The 23805-nt window shown below is 44.8% G+C and overlaps 1 protein-coding gene across 18 annotated transcripts in view; it reads left to right on the top strand.

Annotated features, from left to right (window-relative positions):
- The window catches only part of celf4 (CUGBP, Elav-like family member 4), a 1331379-nt gene that overhangs the window by 1089285 nt on the left and 218289 nt on the right, over positions 1–23805 (top strand). For 10 of the 18 annotated variants that reach the window (XR_005459940.1, XM_038790659.1, XM_038790661.1 and 7 more), the window contains one exon: positions 3732–3899. Coding sequence is in view for 17 of the 18 variants with exons in the window: in XM_038790659.1 (XP_038646587.1) it covers positions 3732–3899 (168 nt within the window). In the remaining variant the exon portion in view is untranslated. The remainder of the gene's footprint in view (positions 1–3731; positions 3900–23805) is intronic. The other 8 variants (XM_038790663.1, XM_038790664.1, XM_038790666.1 and 5 more) reach the window with 1 other exon arrangement.

Here is a 23805-nt window from a genome sequence, read left to right on the forward strand (position 1 = left end):
GCTGTTGTCCACATTGCAAAGGAGTTTAAACACCAGCAAAATACAGTGGATGCTGGAAATCTGCAATGAATCAGAAAATGCATGAAACATTCAATACATCAGGTTGTATCTTTGGAGAGAGAAATACTTAACGGGTGTGATTTAATGTAAATGAAACAGAGTCCCATGGTCAAATGCATTTAGCCGGGGGCTTCCCGGCACTGGGAGCTCCGAGAATGACCCTGCAATGAAACAGGACTCTGCTTCAATCTGGGCCTCAATGAGGAATGCCCCCGCCAATGCTGCACTTAGTCCCTGCATTAACGAACTCCGCTCACCAGTGCAGGAAGAGATAAAGATAGACACTTCACCACAGCCTTTAACCTCCCCAACATCCCAATTCGCCAATAAGGGAGTCATCAAGCCCCCCTGCACCCCACCTCCTGAGGGCAGTGCACCCCCGAGACCGAACACCGACACGATCATGATGACACCTGAGCACCTTGCCCTTGCCAACCTGGCAATACCACCTGGGCACACTGGCATTGCCATGGTGGAACTAACTGCTCACTTGAATATGCAAATCTGTGTCCCACAATCAATGGGCGGGATCCAGATCGCGATGCCTTGCAAAATCTCATTGGATCTCGCAAGGCGTGATAAGGCCAGTAAATCTTACAAAAGGCTTCTCACGAGTCGGGCGCGGTGAAGTCGATAGATCATGCCCAACATTTCAGGTCATCAAACCTTCATTAGAACTAGCAAAACATAGAAACATAGAAAATAGGAGCAGGAGGAGGCCATTCAGCCCTTCAAGCCTGCTCCATCCTTCGTTATGATCATGGCTGATCACCCAACTCAACAGCCTAATCCTGCCTTACCCCCATATGCTTTGATCTCCTTCACTCCGAGTGCTGCATCTAATTGCTTCTTGAAAACATGCAATGTTTTGGCCTCAGCTACTTCCTGTGGTAGAGAATTCCACTCGCCATTTGCCGGCTGAAGAAATCTCTCCTCATCTCTGTCCTAAATGGTCTATCCTGTAACCTTGGATTGTGGCCCCTGGTTCTGGACACCCCCACCATCGGGGTCATTCTTCCTCCACCTACCAAATCTCGTCCTGTTAGAATTTTATCGGTTCCTATGAGATCCACCCCCCCTCCCCCCTCATTCTTCTGAACTCCAGCGAATACAATCCTAACCTAAAAGACGGAGATGTCACAGTGACAGGGAAAGGTGGAGGGAGAAAAGAACAAAATGGACTGTCTACAATAGTCGAGAAGGTAGGCAAGATTAAATGATGAAAGGAATGATGAAGTAAGGCAAAAAGCGAAGGTAATGGGGCAAGTAAAGAAACAAATGATGGGTCTAGAGGAGGTGTAAGTGGCAATGGCAGAATTATTACTAACACCTGCTGTCCAAAGCTCCACAGAAGCTTCAGGGACAGCACTTTATCCTTCACTCAGGCACTTCACAGCCTCTGGACTCAACATTTAGTTTAATAATTTCAGTTCATTAATGGCTGCTTCCATTTTTCAGATTTCCATCGTCCACTGTATTTTGCTTTTATTTTCCCTAAGTCATTCATTTGTTTCTTTGATGCTCCATTGCAACTCAATTTTACATATTCCATTATGCCTTCTGTTATTTAATCTCTCCTATCTTCCATCCTATCCCAGGCCTTCCCTTTTTTTGCTCTCCCCTCTCCCACAGTTGCCACCATCCACCGCCCCCCCCCCCCCCCCCCCACCCACCAAGTTACCCCGCTTGTGTACTTGCTTGAAACCTGTTACATCTCTCATTTCTACCAGCTCTGATGAAAAGTCACCAAACTGAAATGCTAATTCTGTCTCTTTCCCCAAAGGCGCTGCCTGACCTGAGTATTTCCGGCATTTTCTGTTTGTATTGCAAAGGAGCTTGTTTCAGCTCTTGACTTTGACGTGTTTAATGCTAAATACAAGCAGAATAACAATTGCGATTCCATCATCTTCAGTCATGACTTGCTCTCACCCATGAAAAATAAATAACAACCGCCTTAAAATTGTGCTGTAGGATAATAAAATAGATGGATTGGTGTTTTTTTGGGGGGTGAAATAATGAGGAGGAATTTAATAAAAACACATTAAGCATTCAAACACTAACATTCCACAGCGGAATGTGATAGGGACTGAAAAGTGTGTATGTTCTCGTCAAAATACTGAGTTTAAGTATCAAACCATCATTAGATTTATGTTTCGCTGTGTTATATAAAATTCATATGTTTTATGCACTGGGTTTATGCTATGTCTTTTTGTACTTAGTTGTGTACTGAAAATCTAAGACATTTTGACTAACTGCCTTGAGTCCCTGTTATAGCTTCTTGAAATGAGAACTGAAAACAATTCATCAAAGCTAATCCCAGTGCTCCAAGGAATTATATATAAAATAACAAAACCTAGCTTCCAACTACTCCCACCGAGTAACACGTCTTGTTATTTTGGTCATACATTCAGAGTGCTTTTTCCTCTGATTGTGCCTCTCTTGTTCCTCCTAAATTCCAAGTGTACCACATGCTACACGTTCGTCAGTCTCCTCTCTGCATCCCCACTCTGTGTCCCCGCCCTAATTTATTTTGTGTCAGGACCTGAAAAACTGGAACTTCTTGCTGCCCTCTACCCCCAGGGTTCCCATTTTCCTCCCACCTACTCTGAAATTCAAGCTTGGCATCTTGTGACCATTTATTTTTAATTCAGTTTAATCTATTTTCTATTTTCAACCTTGCCGGCGGCTTACACTGTGGGCATTAACTCTTCATCTAGCTACCTCAAAATGTTATTTGATGCTTTACGTGTGCTTCATAAATAGCAATATTACTCAGGAAAAACATCATTTTTCTTTTGAAAATTTTTTCGGTGGGGGGAGATATCAGCTAACACTCAATAGAGTAGAAACTCATCCCTAGCAGTTATACAAAACAGGTGATATCAGGTCGGACGCAGCATCTGATATTCCTTTTCATTATGGTCAATGAAACTGAGCACCAGGCATTGCATTTCACCAGCAGTATCACTCATTTTGTGCCGAGCAGAATTCCTAACCCAATCTTCTGAAACACAGTTGAAGCACATGGTCAGAATCACACTTGGTCTACATTACACTGATCAACTCATACTCCATTGTTCTCAATGCTATGTACTGGCCCAGCCTAAATCCACTGAATGAATGTTCCTCAAACCGGACAACTTGATTCAAGTGGCAACCACTCACGATGCCACAAATATCGGTCGGGGTCTCATTTGGTAGAATTAACCGCTTTGATTGCCCTGTATGCAATGATCAAAATTCTATGATGCCAACAAGAGTTTAAGAAACCAAGTTCTCATCTGGATCTGTAAACAAAAGTGTGTTCTTTTATTGTTTATGGCAGCAGCTGAGCATTAATAAACCGGCTCCAAAGTAACCCTAGAGAGAAATGGGATTGCTTGAAGGAGGCGTTATGAAAGTGAAATTTTAAAAAAAGACCAGGAGTCAGGATGTGTTGCAGTCCAGATGATTTGATTGTGCTGATAACAGATGATGCTGAGAAAAGAAATGAACCACAGCTTGTTTGTTCTCTCTGTTATCACCAAAAACATGTTTTTCACAAATTGAAAACGTACAACCTTCCTGTCCTAAATATTGCAAATCAAAGTCAGAAGCAGCAAGAGCTCAATAAGGCTCCTGGGAGGTTACATGGAGTCACAGCGGTGCTGCTTGGCAACTCTATTGATTAGTTTTCTTTTCCTTCTGCCTTTCAGGGGGCATCTTCAAGCCTAGTGGTAAAATTTGCAGACACCGACAAGGAACGCACAATGCGTCGCATGCAGCAAATGGCAGGGCAGATGGGGATGTTCAACCCAATGGCAATTCAATTTGGTGCATACGGTGCCTACGCTCAAGCGGTAAGTGGCACCTTATTTCATTACAGAAGCAGAGTACGATTTCGGAACACCCATGCACATTATTCCTGGCGATGAGGAGTAAAAGTGCTTATCTTGTCCGGCAAATTGAATTAGAACAGGAATAATTCATGTTTTCAGTAAAGTGTTACTAATATGCAAATCTATAATTATTATAGTCATGATGCGTTAATATATCTATAATGGACATATTATAGATATCTATATGTAACAGCTGTATTATATATTCATATATCTACAGTACATCTACATAATTTTCTCCATGTTAAACATTCCAGGGAAAAAAGTGTGACTGCGTACTTGTGAATAGTAGATTTCGGTAATCTTTGCTGCAGTAGCTCAAATACCCAAGTCTTTTAAGAAGCATTGTTACCATGGAAACACTTTCTTACAAGACAGCTATAGTGGTTTTATAATAGACATGGTAACAACGCTTAGTGACATGATTGCTTGGTTGGGTGCAACTAGCACTGCTAATGATTTTAAATGAAAAATTCAGCTAATATTCTGAAAGCATCAACATAATAGTTTGTATTGCATTAAGATTGGTCAAGGAACCAAATAGAAAACTCTGGTGCCTCATCACCAAGACCTGCAGCTTACCCAACCGATCCTACAGTATTATGTGAGATCTGCTCATTCATATATTTTCTTGGCGCTGTTGACACTTTATGAATCTCCAATTGTGAATTGGGACTAGGGTCAGGACTACGTTATCTGTCAGTAACAGATATTAAAACACACCAGCTGCCCTAAAACAGTTGAGTGGCACAGTGGTTAGCAGTGCTGCCTCACAGTGTCAGGGACCAGGGTACAATTCCGGCCTCGGGTGCTGGCTGTGTAGAATTTGCACATTCTCCCCGTGTCTACGTGGGTTTCACCCGGGTTCTCCAGGATCCTCCCACAGTCTAAGATGTGCCGGTTAGGTGGATTGGCCAGGCTAAATTCTCCCTTAGTGTCCAGAAATGTGTATTTTAGCTTAAGGGGTTACAGGAATAGGGCGGGGAACTGGGCTTGTGTGGAGTGCTCTATCAGAGTGTCAGTGATTTGAACTGAGTCAGCTTTTGTTCTTGGGAGAAGGCTGAGACCACAACAAACCCATTGGTAGATCCACCTCTGGGGGCCATGCAACAAGAAATACAGAAATTAGGAGAAGCTCTATTGAGAAGATGAGGCCATTGCCTCAGCACACTTTTAAAATTGATACTGGGCATTTCAGACTCTCTAGCAGCAAGGGCAGGGAGGTTGGCTCTCACAGGCTCCCACCTCTTCTTGATGCCAGATACCTTGATGAGGCACTGAGTGCATTTGAATGAAGGACTGCCATCCCCACTGCCCTCCAGGAACCTGCAAGCAACTTCACATGAGTTTGCTTGTCATTCTCCCACAGTGTGAGTCCCCCAACCCACTGCTGGGTTAATACCAGCGGCAGTGGGATGATGCCCTTATGTCAGCATGAATTCTCCACTTAAAGGCCTCAATTGGTGGTGGGGTGGGAATGTCATTCCCAACACAGACTCAATCGGGATAGAGTCTAGAAAGTGGCAGAGTTTGCATCAATCACCCTCTCATCTGATTAAATGTCTCCTGTCACTAAACCTGTCATGAGGAAGGCCATTAAATTCTACCCAATGTTTTAAAGTTGAAAATGATGTAGGTGTCAGAACAGTTGCTGCTGTGGATAGCACAAATGCTTCACAGCTCCAGGGTCCCAGGTTCGATTCCGGCTTGGGTCACTGTCTGTGCGGAGTCTGCACGTTCTCCCCGTGTCTGCGTGGGTTTCCTCCGGGTGCTCCGGTTTCCTCCCACAGTCCAAAGATGTGCAGGTTAGGTGGATTGGTAATGCTAAATTGCCCAAAGAAAGAAAAAAAGAACAGTTTGCGCTGAGAGGAAATAAATCTCAGATTTAAACTGGAAAATTAAGGCCGAGACTTTGGGTTGATCTTAAAACAAAATATATGGCATGGGATTCTCCGTTTAGGGGGCTATTTATATTCTCCCAGCGGAGATGAATTGCAACCGGTTTACGATCCTCCTGGGAGCGCAAACCAGCAAGCAAATCTGTATTCCCTGTCATGCAAATTTATGCATAGCATGGAATACGAGGGATTCCCAGAAGAATCCTGTTATCAGGCCACCATCTTGAGCTGGCGGCCCAATAGGGAAGTCCCGTGTCCAGCCACGCTCCCTGCCGCATCGCAAAGCAGTCCCGAACCCCACCTCCCCTGCCCCCTCTCCTGCACTGCAGCCCCCATTCCCGGATTACCTGAGTGCCCCCCTATACCACATTATGGGGGTGACCTGATCTGCCCCACTCCCAGAGACCCCGGTAAACAAGAGTCTCCCCAGGGACCCCTGTAATAGGGAGAGCCCCACAGGGGCCCCTGTAATAGGGAGACTCCCCAGCTGTAACCTTGAAGCTCCATGTGTCCATACCTCAAAGGAGAACAGCTGTGACCTGTCTCTGGTTCCCACAGATCCATTGACTGCAAGCCAGTCATAGATTTCTAATAGTGGACTGTGATTGGCAGCTTCTACAAACCATCTGCAGCTTTGATTTATTCATCTCCCTTCACGGTTCAGTGGGCTAAGTGGTGAATCCCCAATGTTTACAAACATTGACCACTTCAAAGAGAGGTAAGTGCATTCCAATCACTCAAGCGTGAAGAGGGAGTGTGGCCCTCGGTTGACCTCGCGATGAGCCAAGGGAATAACTCCTTGGGGTGGGAGAATACCCACTTTGTCCACCGCAAGGTCCACTACGCCAGAGCCATGCTGGTAGAGACCACAAGTGATCCACATCACGTGATTCATGGCTGCGGGGACCATAGAATCACAGAAGGCCGGAGCATAGGCTGCCACGCACACTAAATGGATGTAGCTTAAGATCCATTAAGACCCATTTGCATTCATTTACATCGCCCCACCGGCGTGTGGTCATGGACCTCGTTCCCATGTCAGAGGGGTCAGAGCATCACAATCGGGCCGACGCCTGACATTGATCTCGATTTTGCCCCAACACCCGATTCTTCTTCCTGGACCAGGGCGTCCAGGGACGAAGAATCACCTTCATAGATTAAGAAATTGCAGTATCAGAAAACATAACAGACTAGCAAACAAACTATACAGAAGAACAATATAAAAACAGACAACATCAAGCAGGAGAGAGAAATGGAGATAATGGAGAAATGGATGAAAAGTCATCAACCTGAAATGTTTCTCTCCCCATAGATGCTTCCTTACCTGCTGAGTATTTAGAATGATAGAATTCCTATCTGAAGATTACCATTCAGCCTATCGAGTCGGCACCAACCCCCAAAAAAGCACCCTAATTAGGCTGACTCGCCCACCCTATCTCCGTAACCTGCCTAACCTGCATAAGTTCAGATACCAAGGGGCCAATCCACCGTCACATCTTCAGACTGTGGGAGGAAACAGGAGCACCCGGAGGAACCCCACACAGATACGGGGAGAAAATGCAAACTCCACACAGTTGCCCAAGGCCAGAATTGAATCCGGGTCCCTGGCGCTGTGAGGCAACAGTACTAACCATTGTGCCACCGTGCCACCCTGTACTTTTTGTTCCTATTTCAAATTTCTGGCAGCCATAGTATTTTCTTTTTGCAGAGAAGGACATTATACTGTTAAACGTGCAAAGGCTATTCACGCAGAGGCAAAAGATTTCCCCAGTGTATTTAATTATCATAGAAAGGCAAATAACCACAGGTAACACTTCCATGATGTAATAGAAAATTTCCCACCGATCTGGGAAGATAATTGGGTAAAGCTGATTAAATTAACGTTATTTTGTATTAAGACAATTAGTATGAGTATTTTTTCTGCCCTATATAACTTGATATTCCATTATTCAATGTATTGTGTACTGTGTAAAGCTATAGTAACATTCAGCACACTATGTAACATTCAACACACCATGAAATAAGTACATATTATGAGCAGACACTAGATTATGTACATTGTCAAAGATACTGTACAGTGTTTGTTCAGAAGGGTATAGATAACAAATTGGTATTATGATGAAAACAACTGAAAGTGATTCAAAGAGGAAATTGAATGGATTGCCAGCGATCACATGAGAAAGTGTTTAGGGTGAGCATGAGTGTGCAGGGCCTTGTGGCAGTAACTGCTGACATCCTTATTAGTTCCATGCTGAGCTGACATATTTGGAGGCCAAAACCACAGTGATGCTGGCAACATCAGATGACCTGTATGCTTTTATGCATATAGGTCGAATTTATGAATATGCATTGGTGGAGCTTTTTGTACCAGAAGTGCATTTCACAAATTTGGATGATGAAGTCAACATGCTTGACTTCCAATATAAATATTCAATATTTTCAAGTTTGACATAAAATAACTTTGTTTGAAGTCACAATGGTGCGAATTATCCCGCACATTTTAAGTGAATGTCTCAGAACTACAATTTTACAGCAAAATGATTCAATCCATTGCAGATTGGAGGGGGAAAAAAACACACCGAAACAAATTTTAATTGGTTCATTTAAATACCTTGACCATACTTGTCGGAATGACAATAATCCCTTTTTTTAACTAGTGCTTCCTGAATGCAGCTTGGTGTGACTAATTACAGTTATTTTGTCGTGTATTTTGGGAGATTTTTTATTTCCTTAAAGCTTGCTGAAGTTCGAGTAGAAACTCAAAAATTGCTCTGCAAAGTATTGATTAATACGGTGTGGTTTTGAACGTGTGTGTGGGTGGGAGAGAGTTTATGCTGCTAATGTTAGATATACTTTTTGCAAAGTATTTTCGACAATCCTTTCAAAATAACATGAAATGGAGAGACTATCAGTAATTGGTGGCACTAATGTGACAATACAAATCATATTCACCCTGACAATAAATATGATCAACTTAATTCACTGCAATCGTTACTGTATCTGAAGAGTCTTATTCTGTGTGATTCTTTAATCTGGTATTTTCTGTTGGATAAAAATGTCCTGTTCACACACACACACACAGCATTTGGGAACTGGAGTGTGTGACAGCAATAGAGACACTAATTAATTCTGGTACAGCAGCTAACTATGGTGTAGAGAGCATGTATCAACTGTCATGCTGCAGGCGCCATCTAGTGAGCATCTCAGACTCTGATTCTCCAAATAACGTCTTGCACCCAAAGCTTAATCTGCTAAACGTTTGGTCGGTCAACTGCGATTATTTTGTGCATTTTAAAATGACAACCAGAATACTTTGAGGAAATTTGAATCAATTCCACCCTGTGGGACAGGCATGTTGTCTGATGGCTTGTTTCTGAGAATTTGTCAGTTCATTATATCCACCATTCCGGTGGGGCAAGCTCTTTAACTAGCAATAGGATAATAGCTCATGTCGGTATGGACGGCGTAAACTAAAATGAGCGCAATTTGGTCAGAAAGGATCCTGAGCTAACATTTGGTATCTGAGGTTCAAGAGCTTTCTATTTATATTTTTTAAAAGCTGTTGATGCTGGACATCTGACGTAAGAGAGAAAATGTTATTAATACACATCCGCAGGAGAGAAGATACCAGAGTTTTAGGATTATTTTAGCCTTTGGGAGTGATGATCTATCAAAATGGAGCCAATTGGAGGCACAATGTAGCGATCCAAAGGTAATGAGAGGGAAAGTGAGAAAAATCATAAATGCATGAAATTCATCGGAGTATGAATATAATCACATTTAGAACTACTATTTATTTTAAATGATTGTAGCTGCTTTTATCAACAGAATAATTTGACAGTAACAATACTAGATGGAATACAAAATCTGATTTTAAGTGCTCTTAGATTAAGTGCAATTTGTGCCTTAGTGCAGCATGCACCTCCAGGGCCACTTATGCCTGCTACCTACTTACTTCTGTCCCATCCATGGGGATTTTATTTGAATATAAATGGGGGCCAAAGAAAAATAACTTTAAAGCCAGTTATATATTTTTTAACCTCTCATTGCAAGGCTCAACATCAACAATACATTGTATCAGTACTCCCCGTGCTTACCTTAAGCTCACTCTGGTACTTGATAGGAAGCCTGGGGGCAAATGACGCAGCTCGTTGTCATAATAAACCAAATGTTAATGACTTGTATATTGATTGAAAAGTAGATGCCAAATCTCTCCATACCAGTAGGTCCAAAATATATTAATAAACCTGTTTTACTTCCTTCATCATTAATGATATGAATAAGTGTGAACTTCTTCCTCTCTCCACAGTAGTAAGGGCCTTGGCTCAGTGGTAGCACTCTCACCTCTGAGTCAGGAAGTTGTAGGTTCAAGGGCATGATCTTCCGGTCCCGCCAATGGTGGACACCCTCCCTCCCAATGGGGGTTCCCAGCAGCAGAAGGTGCGAACAACGGAAAACCCCGTTGAGGGCGGCAGAACCGGAAAATCCCATCCGTCGGCCAATTACGGGTCACTTCTCTGCCACAAAACGTGCCGTTGGGGGGGCGGGGCGGGGCGGGGCGGGGGGGGGGGCGGAACATCCCTGCCCTAAGTCTCACTCCAGAGGCCTGAACACCTAATCCAGGATGACACACAAGAACGGTATTGAGGGACTGTTGAGGAAGTGCCGTCTTGCTGGTGAGATATTAAACCAAGACTCTAATTTGCTTTGCAGGCAAACGTAAACACAAAACTCCATCACACTGTTTGATGAAGAGCAAGTACATCCTCTCAGTGTTATTGACAGCAGTTACCCCTCAACCAATATTGTGGTGTTCTTTGTGATGCTGTTATCAGGATGGATGGCGTAGTGTTCACAAAGACTACAGAAACTAAGTTCATTAAAAAAGCTAACGTTTATTTACACTGCTTAAATTAAGCTCGACCACTTACTCCTATAGTAAACAATAATTATAGTAATCTACACTCTACTAACACTGGTCTCGACACTCTAACTCTATTATCTCTAGATCTCTCCTAAGCACTCTATTTGAACCTTCACTCTCTCTCCCAGAAGTCTGAGAGTCAGTGCTTTATATGGTACTGCATCTAGCTCCATCTAGTGGTTAATTGTAACATGACATCAGCTCTTTGTACTGATCATTTCTATGTCACAAATATCACCAAAAAAAAGATTGTCTGGTCATTAAATATTTGAAGGGAAGAAGATTTAAAAGGTTGTGGGGTGAGAACAGGAGAGTGTGATTAATTGAAGAGTTGGCACTGGTGTGATGGGCCAACTGAGAGCCTTCTCTGCTGCATCAGAGCCTCCGATATCCCCAACTCTCACTTAACTGATCAGCTCTGTGTGGCTCAATCTTTGTCCGTATTTTGCAACCTTAACAGAAATTGGACTGACAGTTCTCTAAGGCGGGACTTCTTCCCGAGTGAGGGGCGTAAGACCTGCCTGCAGTTAAATTAGCACTCTTTCGAGTGTGAAATGAAGGCACAGAGTCAGCGGGTAACAGGTGTTCATGGGATACATTCCCTGCTAACTCATCGATAGCAGGAAGGGAAACCCCGCCATCTGGAAAATTCAGGCATTTGCAAACTCAAGGTTTTTCTTTTACTTAATTGAACCACACTTCATTTTTAATTCTTTATTTGCACCATATTACTTTTTTTGCTTGGAAAATTAAAAGAACTTGCAATAACGTCGTAACTTTTACACCTTCAGTAAAATGCGACATAGCCAAGTTATCACTTTTGAATTGTGGTCATTGATTTTTATGAGCACACCTTCCGTATCTTAAATAAATTGCTATATCCATTCAATCAGCGTGTATCTAACATGCTCAAATATGTATTTAAAAGTCACCCCACCAAACGTAGTATGGACCTTACAAAAACAAAGTCCAGTCCTGAAGTGTGGACTCCCAGCTTCTGATCGCAGGCCATTTTAATTCTCCGCACTCACTTCCCCCTCCCTCCACTCTGACCTCCCTGTCTTCAGTTGCCAATACTACGCTAATGAAGCTGAATTGAAGCTCGAGAGACAGCATCTCATCTTTCAGTTCGGCACTTTACAGCCTCTGGACAAAACATGGAGTTCCACAATTCACATCAGAACCTGTGTCCCCTAATTTTTCAGATAGCCCATCCCAATTATCCATATTGCCAACAGCAAAACAAGCCGGTCCAGAACACGTCTGGATCAATGCGGCATGCAGAAGCTGAGACTTACCCTTGGGGTCTTGTTCCGATCCTGGACATCCAAGGAGAAGAGAGGCCTCCAGCTACTGGAACCGAGGAGCACATTGCCTGAAATAGTGCGTACATCCTCATGTCCATGGCGTCACTCGAAAGTTGGGAGGTCTCCATGCAGCAGCTTCAGCTTCACTGATGTCAGTCTTGCTTTGTAACTTCAGGGTCTTTGCCAAGCATTGGTCGAGATGCAGCTAAATGAGGGAGGGTGGAAGGTTAGGTGTGGGTGGGACAAGAAGGCCTTAGGGAGTGGGGTAGATGGAAGGCGGTGGTCAAGGTATCAAGGGATAAAGCTGGGAGGGGGCTGATGGCGGCCTCAGGGGCTGAAGCTGGGATGCGGAAGGGAACTCGTAGTGGTGAGGTTCCCCAGGAGGAGGAAGGGGTAATGGGGAAAAAGGATGCAACTGTGGAGGAAGGTGTCATGGTGGAGGAAGGAGTAAGGAAGGGAAGACATTGGAGTGATGGAGTCTGGAGAGAGGAAGGAGTAAGGGAAAGTGTAAAGAGCAATGAAGGAGTAAGGGGGAGAGGGGGAATATCCAGGTGCCTGTACAAGAGAGGGGTTTATTGGTCTCCTGGGACCTAACTGAGAGTGGGTGTGGAAGGAAGGAATGTTGAGTGTGAAGTGTATACAGGGAGCCAGTAGGATGGGCAGGTGAGGGATCATCTGTAGCAAATGACAGGTGGCAAAGGTGGTTGGTGGGGACATGGAGGCAGACACGGGCCCTGTGGGTGAGAAGGAGGATGTCAGGTCTTTAATTCTCGGCCCACCCACACTCACCCCAACTCCCATTCCATGCAGTGTTCCATGTCTGCTGAAGGGTGAAGGAGGAAAAGTGGACACAGCGTGAAGTGGGGCTGTGAGTCAGGGGATGCCGTTGTTACTGTCCTTGGACCCTGACATTTTGGAGTCTTTGTGGATCGTGCCACCTTGGATGAAACTTACTCTGGTAGAGTGAATAAGGTCACTCATCCTCTTGTGGCACTGGGTTGCTAACCTCTTGTGCAACGCCTATACATTGGCCAGCTTTGCCCATCCTGTGTTGATTTCCCTACTGGACCTTCTCCTACCACAAGCTGGGTCAAGAATGCCCCTCCTGACCTCGCTATGGTTGAGGAGGATGTGAAGGTAGGCATCACAAAACTCTGCACACTCCCTTTGTGACATCTCCTCTCAAAACTAGTAAGGAGTCTGGGCGTCTTTTATATATGGCACCTCGATACGACGCAGGATGCACATCATCGAGCCCGTCCCACCATGGAACATGGTGCGAAACCCCCACAGATGTAATTAATGAAACTGGGGTCAGAAGATATGGTGTGGTTTCCCATTGTCCTCCGCAAAAGGAAACACTCCCCGACCATGCCACAGGACATTTTAATAATAATCTTTATTGTCACAAGTAGGCTTACATTGACACTGCAATGAAGTTATTGTGAAAAGCCCCTAGTTGCCACATTCCGGCACCTGCTCGGGTACACAGAGGGATAATTCAGAATATCCAAATTACCGAACAGCACATCTTTTGGGACTTGTGGGAGGAAACCGGAGCACCCGGAGGAAACCCATGCAATCACAGGGAGAAGGTGCAGATTCCACACAGACAGTGACCCAAGACGGGAATCGAACCTGGGAGCCTGGAGCTGTGAAGCAAAAGTTCTACCAACTGTGCTACCGTGCTGTCCATAGTCCCTGATGGGAGAATTCCATCCATCATTTCTTTACTTGTCCATTTCACATCCTCTTTTGCCTTCCACCATTATTCCTCTTGACACGTAATCTATATGTTTTCCAACCTATTGCTGACTTTGAGTTGTTGGTGACAGTTTGCGCTCCCCGACTCCATATCTCATGTTGCACTAATGAACCAAATGATCTGGTCAATTCTACTGGAATACAGCAGGTGTGCTGTGATTATTGGGTTTGCCACCGATGTTGGCTTAGTCGAAAATTCCATCGTGAGGAGTGACAGTTTGGTGCATACTCCTCTCCAATAGCCACTCACTGTCCAAATCCTGCACATATTAGACAACTTTACAGAGAAGTCCATTGTAGTGTAGTTGCAGGAAATTGTGAGAGTTGGGTGGTGCTGTGGTGGGTAAGGAGTGGGTGTGGTGCAGTGGTGGAGGCGTTGGGAGAAGGTAATGCAGTGGTGGGGGTAGGGATGGGGCAATGGGGCTGGTGCAAGGGCAGGCTGATGGGGTGGATGTGATGTAGGGATGGGGGTGGGGTGGAGTGGGTAGTGCAGTGGTGGGATGGGGATATGGGGAGGGGGTAGTGCAGTAGTGGGGGTAGGGATGGGGCAATGGGGTTGATGAGTGGATGGGTTGATGGGTGGGTACTATGCAGTGGCAAGGTTGGGGGGGTGGGGAGAGGGTGATGTAGGGGTGGGGGCAATGTGGTTGGTTTGGGGGTGGATGTTGTACAGGGATGAGGGAGGGATGTGGTGGGGGTGTATGGAGGAGGTAGTGCAGTGGTGGGAATAGGAGTGGGGGCGATGGAATTGGTGCGGGGTGGGGTGATGGGTGGGTGCAGTGCATTGGCGGGATTGGGGGTGTGGCGAGGGGTGGTACAGTCACAGGGTTGGGGGAGGGGAGGAGGTGGTGCAGTAATGGGGGTGGTTGCTGGGGAGGGGGCAGTGCAGCGGAAAGGGTGGGGTGCAGGGGTGGGTGTGGTGCACTGGCGGTGTTGGGGTGCGGGGAAGGGGTGATGCAGGAGCGGGGGTGGGAGTGTGGGGAGGGGGTAGCTGTTTGGGTGATGGTGGGATTGCTGTTTTCATCCAGCAATCAGAGACATATATTTTTAGCTGAACGCATTAGTAGGAACTCTCTGGGTTTTTTCCCCCTCTTCCCCACTCTACAGCCACCAATGCAGGCTGCAATGGCCCAACTGTAACCAGCTAACTCCCCACAAGCTGACCATTGAATCTGTGACCTTCACAGCTCTTTGCTTGCAGGGTAGATATTGGCTTACTCAGCTGTCTGGCATTGCAGGTCAGCCGCCCATTATTCACTCTGCCTGATAACCCCGCTGGGTTATCTGCAATACTGAGTTTACCACCCAAGTGAAATCTAATCCCCTGGCATCTGTCCTGGTCAAACCTTGGCCTGATGTCTGCTATTTTCCTCCAGGGTGAAATGTGTTTTCATGACATTCCTTCCATGAAAACCCATCATAGACATCATAGTTATCGTTTGAAGGAGGCTTCATGTCGTGTATTGAGCAGGTGCCAGAACAAGGAAACAGCTGCTGTGTGAGGATTGACACTGAGATTCTATCAGCACAATCTCTGGTAACCTGTACATCCTGAAATAATCCTGAACGTGCCATGCATTTATTGTGTTTCTGTTCTTTCGTAGTGGTGTAGAGCTTTTCTTTTCTTTTCCTCCTTCTCTTCTGCCAATTTTTTCCACTCTGCTCTTTCTTTCTTCCAAGTGCACTCTCCCACAAACGGTGAACCTCCTCCAATAATTTGACGTAGTATCAGTCCCTCAACCATGAGTTTTTGCAGTGAATGCCAGCAAGATTTGACCATCAGAGAGAGGAGCATTAAAGCCAAGGCCTACTTGTCCTCTCTTGACATCCAAAAAACTGCAGTGCCAAAAGGGGTTGTTAGATAATCAGGATCGGGAACCCTGACAATTTTACTTTCTATAACTCAGAGCCATGGAAGCCATTGTGTTGCCTAATTGAGAAAAGGGGGAAAGATTAATTTCAGGCTTGAGCCTAAGTTGATTTCCTGCTCCACTCAGCTCCCAATCTGATTGGGGAAGCTGTTGCGATGTGCAGTGGGAGGGAAAATTGAAGGAGAGTCCATGTGGCTAGCTAAGGTAATAAACAGCTAAAGACCCTTCGACGTAAAGTTAAGAAAAACAGAATTAATTCTTCGATTGCTGTAGTGTTTGGAAAAATCTCAAAACTGCTCCTCAACAAAATACATTTTAAAAATATATTCAAGCAGAGTAACCTGTTCAGTGTTCCTACCTACTTCCAGATCTCACTTGACAGGCACAGGTGCTAACAGTTGGAGACTATAACTGCATTATAGTAACAGTAACAAAACAAACTGAATCAATGGCACTCGCCCTCTAACCTCAAATGACTCTTCTTTAACACGTTTTGTTGCCTTAGTGTTGTCTAATCATTTCTGCTTTTCGTACTGAAAAACATGTCAAAGATCAGTGAGCTAACATTGTATTTTATTCCTTTTCTCCTTCTTTCAGATGCTTCACTGGTGCTGTGCCAAGCACTGCACACAGATATAGCTGCTGTGTGGGCCACAGTTACATGCATTTCCTCCCAGAATGCCATACATAATATAATTATGGACAGGAATTCTAATCATGCCATTGTTAGCACTTCCTACCCTGAGGATATCCAATTATATTCAGGCTGTTAACTAAACTTGGGAAAGAGTTTGACACGATAGAAAGACTGCAACAAAAAAAAAATTGTAACTGCAATTGTCCCTTCTGTTCAAAATTACAACATCATATTTTAAGAGCAAAGCGATGAAGCACTGCTGATGTATTTAGATTTTAGTAAAGCCTTTGATGTAGTTCCTCTGGAAATGATGGACCTAAAAAGAAAGAAAATTAGAATCAGTGGAATTATTTTACAATGAATGCAATTGCAGAATCACAGAATTGGGATGTTATGTTGGCAAATAGTATGTTGGCCTATATAGTAGGAGAATTTGAGCATAGGAACATGGATTTGTTTTACTCCAATTGTATGGAGCATTGATGAGGCCACATCTAGAGTATTGTGTGCAGTTTTGGTGTCTTTATCTGAGGAAGGATGTTCTTGCTGTGGAGAGGGTGCAGCAAAGGTTTACCAGGCTGATTCCTGGGATGGCGGGACTGTCAGATGAGGAGAAACTAAGTCGGCTAGAAATATATTCATTGGAGTTTAGAAGAATGAGAGGGAATCTCATAGAAACTTATAAAATTCTAACAGGATTGGACAGGGTAGATTCGGAAAGAATGTTCTTGATGGTGGGGGCGCCTAGAACTAGGGTTCTTAGTTTGAAGATGAGGGGTAGACCTTTTAGGACTGAGGTGAGGAGAATTTTTTTCACCCAGAGAGTGGTGAATCTGTGGAATTCACTAGCACAGTTGAGGCCAAAACATTGTGGGTGCAATCTATCGGCTGTTTACACCTGCAGGATATTTTGGTCCCACGCCAGCGTACGGATTTTCCATCGACAAGTGTGCAGTCACGGGGAAATCTGTTGACAGTGGCTGGGTTGGTAAATCTCGCTGGCGGGCCGTCTCCGCTGCCAAAAAACACGTGCCACGTTGGTCGGTAAATCTCTGTAATTTGAAGAAGGAATTAGATATAGCTCTTGAGGGCAGCACGGTGGCGTAGTGGGTTAGCCCTGCTGCCTCACGGCGCCGAGGTCCCAGGTTCGATCCCGGCTCTGGGTCACTGTCTGTGTGGAGTTTGCACATTCTCCCCGTGTCTGCGTGGGTTTCACCCCCACAACCCAAAGATGTGCAGGGTAGGCAGATTTCCCATGCTAAATTGCCCCTTAATTGAAAAAAAAAATGAATTGGGTACTCTAAATTTTAAAAAAAGATATAGCTCTTGTGACTAAAGGGATCAAGGAATATGGGGGGGAAGGCGGGATCAGGGTATTGAACTTGATGATCAGCCATAATCATAATAATTGGCAGAGCAGGCTCTCAAAAGGCCGAATGGCCTCCTTCTGCTTCTACTCCTAAGTATGTTTCTATATATGTTATGGCAGAGAGGAAGACTCCTTGGCCCATCGTGTCTGCACCGGCTCTCCAAACGAGTATCATGACTTACTGCCATTCTCTTGCCTTTCCCCCATACCCCAGCACATTGTTTGCATTCAATTAATCATCTAATGCCCTTTGAATACCTCGATTGAACCTGCCTCCACCACTCTTCCAGGCAGTGCATTCCAGACCCAAACCACTCGTCGTGTGAGAAGTTTTTATCTGACACCACATTTGCTTCTTTTGCAAATCAGTTTAACTCAGTGCCCTCTCATTCCTTTTACGAGGTCAACAGTTTCTTTCTATCTGCTCTGTCCAGCCCCCCTCTTGAACTTGGGCATCTCTATCAAACCTCCTTTTAACCTGGTGTTGTAAGACTTCTTACTGTGCCCACCCTAGTCCAACACCGGCCTCTCCACATCAGACAGAGATAGCTGGTTCTTGATTAATAAGAGGATCAGGGTTATGGGGAGAAGGCAGGAGAATGGGGATGAGAAAAATATCAGCCACGATTGAATGGCGGAATAGACTTGATGGGCCGAGTGGCCTAATTCTGCTCCTATGTTTTATGGTCTTATGGTCTTACGTATACATCCAGTTTCTGCTGCTCCAGCACCCCTTATCATTTTACATTTGACTAATAAAAAGAACTCAAGAGTTTATTGCACAGGGTTTCTCGCACAATAATCTGTATTGGGATCTCTTTTATTTAATTGTCTTCATAAATCAGCTGGAGTGAGGGGTTACACAGGCAAGTGGCTACATTTGCATATGATGCAAAGCTGGTGAAAATGGTAGACTGCAGAGCTGAACAGGATATGTTAGGAGAAGATTTAAATATACTTTGGAATTGGGCAGGCTGATATCAGACAAAATGCAATATTGAGAAATGCTACAAGCATGGGAGGAATGTGTTAATTGCTGTGATTAGTCAACAATTCCATTATTGTACTGTGTGATTGCCAGGATGATGGAAGGAGAGACAAAGGGGACTTGCTCTTTCTCCCCCAGCAGTTTCTATGTACAAAAATAGAGAGGGCTGTGTTAGCTGGGCTCACTTTCCCTACTTTATCAAGGTAACAATCTCACTCATAATGCAGAGTTAACCCACAGCTTGACAGTTAACACTGATGTTGAAAAATATAAAAGTGCTGTTGATTCAACAGGTTGCGAAGGATCTCAGTAAGTGAAGATCACTGGATAACTCAAATCTGTGAAGACAAAAGTGAGCTGTGATCATGGCACACGACTGGCGCGGGTGTGGTAGCCTAGCGGTGTGTTACTAAACTTGTTAACCTGGAGATTGAGAGTTCCAGTCACATGAAAGAAAATTGCGGAATTGAAATCAATTATCCTGTAATTTGTGGACTAGCAGCAGGAAATATTATTGGAAAATTCCCTAATTAATCACAGCCCTTTATTTTATCAAATAAATAATGCCAGTGCTACATTTACAGCATTTCATTGCAGTTTAAAATGTTAAGATCAATGTTGCCCCACAGGTGTTTTGCTGTTTGAGAAATGAACAAAAATAGCAAATATAAGGTAATGAATGCTGGAGAGCTTAAATTTCAAAAAAATGCTGATAAAACATAAGGCGAGCCCTTATTTTTAAACAGTGACCCCTAGTTCCAGATTCTCCCACAAAAGGAAACATCCTCTCAATGTCCACTCTGTGAAGACCCGCCAGGATTTCATGTGTTTTAATCAAGTTGCCTCTTACTCTTCTAAATTCCAGCAGTTGCAAGCCTAGTCTGTCCAACCTTTCCTCATAAGACAATCAGCCCATTCCAGGTATTAGTCTGGTTAACCTTCTCTGAATTGCTTCCAACACATTTACATCTTTCCTTAAGTAAGGCGGCCAACACTGTACACAGTACTCCAAATATGATCTCAACAATGCCCTGTACAACTGAAGCATAACCTCCCTTCTTTTGTATTCAATTCCCCTCACACTAAATGATAATGTTCTATTGTCTTTCCAAATTACTTGCTGTACCTTGAGACTAACCTTTTGTGATTCTTGCACTCTGACACCCAGAGCTCTTCAATCTCTCGCCATTTAGATAATATGCTTCTTTTTTTATTGCTCCTGTCAAAATGAACAATCTGGCATTTGCCATATTATACACCATTTGCCAAAGTTTTGCCCTGCCACTTAACCTACTTTTTTTCTTTTTGTAACTACCTTATATCCTCTTCACAACTTACTTTCCTACCTAACTCTGTGTCATCAGCAAATTTGGTAACCATCCCTTCAATACCTTCATCGAAGTCATTTACATAAATTGTAAAATGTTGAGGGTCCTGTACTGATGCCTGTGGCATATCACTCGTTACATTTTTCCAATTTGAAAAAGGACCATTTATGCATCCTCTTTGCTTCATCCTAGCCAGTCAATCTTCTACCCAGGACAATAGATTACCCCCTATACCATGAAGCTTTTCTTTTCCGCAATAACTTTTGATGTGGCACTTTATGAAATGCAGCACAATATAATTCAATATCTATCTAGCATAGGTTGATATTTATCACATATGGGAATGCCTCTCTTGAGCCAATGCACATCAGCGGCAAGATGAAGCTCTAATGGAATGCCAGCATGTGGGTTCATATTCACAATGTATAATATATTTGAGTTCTAAGTGCCAGATGTGCACTTATGTGCAGATAGCAAAAGTGGGTTAAATGACTTCTCACAGAGAGTCAAGCAAACATGAAACAATGCGGAGAGATGTGAAGTGATTCATTTTATTAAGACGAATGCAGAAAGGCAATATAAAATAAAGGGAACATTTCTATAAAGGGGTGCAAGAGGGGCTTGGGTGTATATATGTATAAATCATTGAAGGCGGCAGGGCAAGTTAACAGAGCTGTTAATAATGCATATAAGATCCTGAGCTTGATCAATAGGAGAACAGAATACAAAAGCAAGAATGTTCTGTAAAAGCTGCATAAAACATTAGTTCAGCCTCAATTGGATGATTACTAGGGGCTTTTCACAGTAACTTCATTGAAGCCTGCTTGTGACAATAAGCTATTATTATTATTACATCCGATTCTGGGTAGCACACTTTAAGAAAGATGTGAAGGCGTGTGAGAGTTCAGAAAGGATTCACACGAATGGTTCTAGGAATGAAGAATTTAGTTAAACAGATAGATTGGAGGTTGGGACTGTTTGCCTTGGGAGACGAAGGTTGAGAGGAGATTCGCTAGACGCATTCAAAATCATGTGAGGTCTGGACAGAATAGATAGGGAGCTACTGTTCCCATTGGTGAAAGAATTGAGAATCAGATGGAATAGGGTTAAATGATTGGCAAAAAACCAAAGATGTCAAAGTAAAACCTTTCTCACACAGCGTGAGCATAGGATCAGGAAAGTGAGAAGGAGGCAGGGGTAATTGCGGTTTTCAAAAGGGAATTGGATCATTATCTAAAGAGAAAAGGTCCTAAGAGTTAAGGGGAAAAAGCAATGAGTTAACCTTGAGTTTAAAACTTCTCCTGAAGCTATGTCTACTGTATCCATCCTATCTGTTCTCAGGTCTCCAGTGACTTCATCAACAGACAGTGGCCCAGATAATGCAGTCGTAATGATAATGAATATCAGCAACCATTGCTCCTTTAAAACTGACAGCCACTTCTGGCATCTATACACGCACTTATAAATATGGAAATCCAGAAGCTGTTGTCGATTCAAAGCTTCAGGGTATGCTGTTGAACTGGCCCCAGGCCCGCAATCATTTAGAAATGACTGAACTGACGAGCGCTTTCACTTGTTTCCCTGTTGAAAACTGTTGAAAAAGTTACACCTTGTTGAATGAAGTGTAACTGAATTTTTAACAGTGTAGTACACAGCCATTCTAGCGTTGAAAATCTAATTTTATATCTGTGGGATGTCAAATGTCTCCATTTTTACTACAAAGAAATTCCAGACATATAGACTAATACTGGGCATGATTCAGCGGACTCCAGTTAAAGCCCACCGAACAGCATGTTTAGTGGATTGTTTCTCAGCAGCTGCAGCAGCATCCCAATCTGCAAGCTCACCAGCAGGAAATTCCTCTGGAATCATAGAATCATAGACTTTACAGTGCAGAAGAAGGCTATTCGGCCCATCGAGTCTGCACCGGCCCTTGGAAAGAGCACCCTACTTAAGCCCACACCTCCAGCCTATCCCTGTAACCCCACCTAACCTTTTTGGACACTAAGGGGCAATTTATCATGGTCAATCCACCCAACCTGCACATCTTTGGACTGTGGGAGGAAACCGGAGCACCCGGAGGAAACCCACACACACACGGGGAGAATATGCAGACTCCGCACAGACAGTGACCCAAGCCGGGAATCGAACCTGGGACCCTGGAGTTGTGAAGCAACTGTGCTAACCACTGTGCTACCATGTTGCCTCTCTGTGCGGCTCAGCAGAGAAAATCTCCCTGAGGCCAAAGAAAACAGCAAAGTGCCGTTGAATAGCGCAATGTTCCTCGGCATTGCAGGCAACGAGAAACACCCTGCTAAACATGCCATTCAGTGGACTTGAACTCAAGTCCTCTGAATCACGCCCTATGGGTTTAGCACAGTGGGTAGCACTGTTGCTTCACAATTTCAGGGTCCCAGGTTTGATTCCCGACTTGGGTCACTGTCTGTTTGGGGTCTGCACATTCTCCCCGTGTCTGCGTGGGTTTCCTCCGGGTGCGCCGGTTTCCTCCCACAAATCCCGAAAGACGCGCTGTCAGGTGAATTGGACATTCTCAATTCTCCCTCAGTGTACCCGAACAGGCGCCGGAATTTGGCAACTAGGGGATTTTCACAGTAACTTCATTGTTAATGTAAGCCTACTTGTGACAATAAAGATTAGTTAAAAAAGGGGGACATATATCTAAGATTAAGGGTGCAATACTCCAGAAAGGTTTTCAAGGGCGCGATTCTTGTAAAAAATGTTGAAGTGTGGGAGCGAGGGGGAATTGCCGCGAGATTCCCGGCGCTAGGCCCGGCGAGGCTGGCAACGCTATTCAACACTAATTGGTCCGCTTTGTAAGGCCCCAAAGGCTTTTTGCTGCAAATTAAGGTTCACCAGCCGATTCGCCGGGACCGCGCTCACGAGCCCTCTGCTAACACTGTCAAGCAGCATTTAAATAGCACTTGCACAGCCAGCCCCACTCAGCTCACAGCCATGGCGAAGAGAAGACCGGCCCCAAGCTATGCAGACCTGGGAGGCTCCTCAATGGATTGGAGGCACAGAGAGATATCCTGTTCTCCCAAGGGTCCCGGAGGGTGAGCCACAGGGCAGCCAGTGCCGCCTGGGATGAGGTGGTGGAGGCCGTGAGCTCAGGCACTATGACCAGAAGACTGGCCTCCAGTGTTGCAGGAAGGTCAATGACACACATCAGGCAGCACAGGTGAGTTGACACTAACCTCCTCCTCCTCCCCACCCCCCTAGATACCATTCTGCCTCCATGCACGCATCCAACCCCCCCAAACCTGCATGCTGTCCCCAACCCTGCCTTCAAACTCTCCCTCCCTTCAACCCCGCCACCAACCCTTCCTCCACACCACCCACACCCCACCACAGTGAATGATGCCCTCTCTGTATCTCCGCAGGTGAAGCTCTCCCACCATCATCGGGGGATGACCCTGAAAGGCTGCGGTGTGCCGGATATACAAATCCACACCACCTTTGAATAAGAGGCACTGGAGGTGACAGGGGTGGCAGAGGTCAGAGCGGTCACGAATGCAGAGGTTGGCGGATGCTGCAGAGGTGAGGATCCACCGGGCCACACCCGGATGACCGGTCACACGTGAGTTGTTGTTGCCATACAGGCACCTTGACTCATGCTGCCAATGTTGCGCACCAGGCTCTCCACTGCGGTTGCCACGCTGGAGGTGTTACCTTCGGTGCAACGCTTTGCCGGCGACAACTCCTGCGCCCGTAGCCTCTGAGATTCCTCCCAGCGGCTATGGACCTGCTGGAGTGACGCTGA

This window comes from Scyliorhinus canicula, chromosome 3 (genome assembly GCF_902713615.1).
Source record: "Scyliorhinus canicula chromosome 3, sScyCan1.1, whole genome shotgun sequence".
Lineage (NCBI taxonomy): Eukaryota > Metazoa > Chordata > Chondrichthyes > Carcharhiniformes > Scyliorhinidae > Scyliorhinus > Scyliorhinus canicula.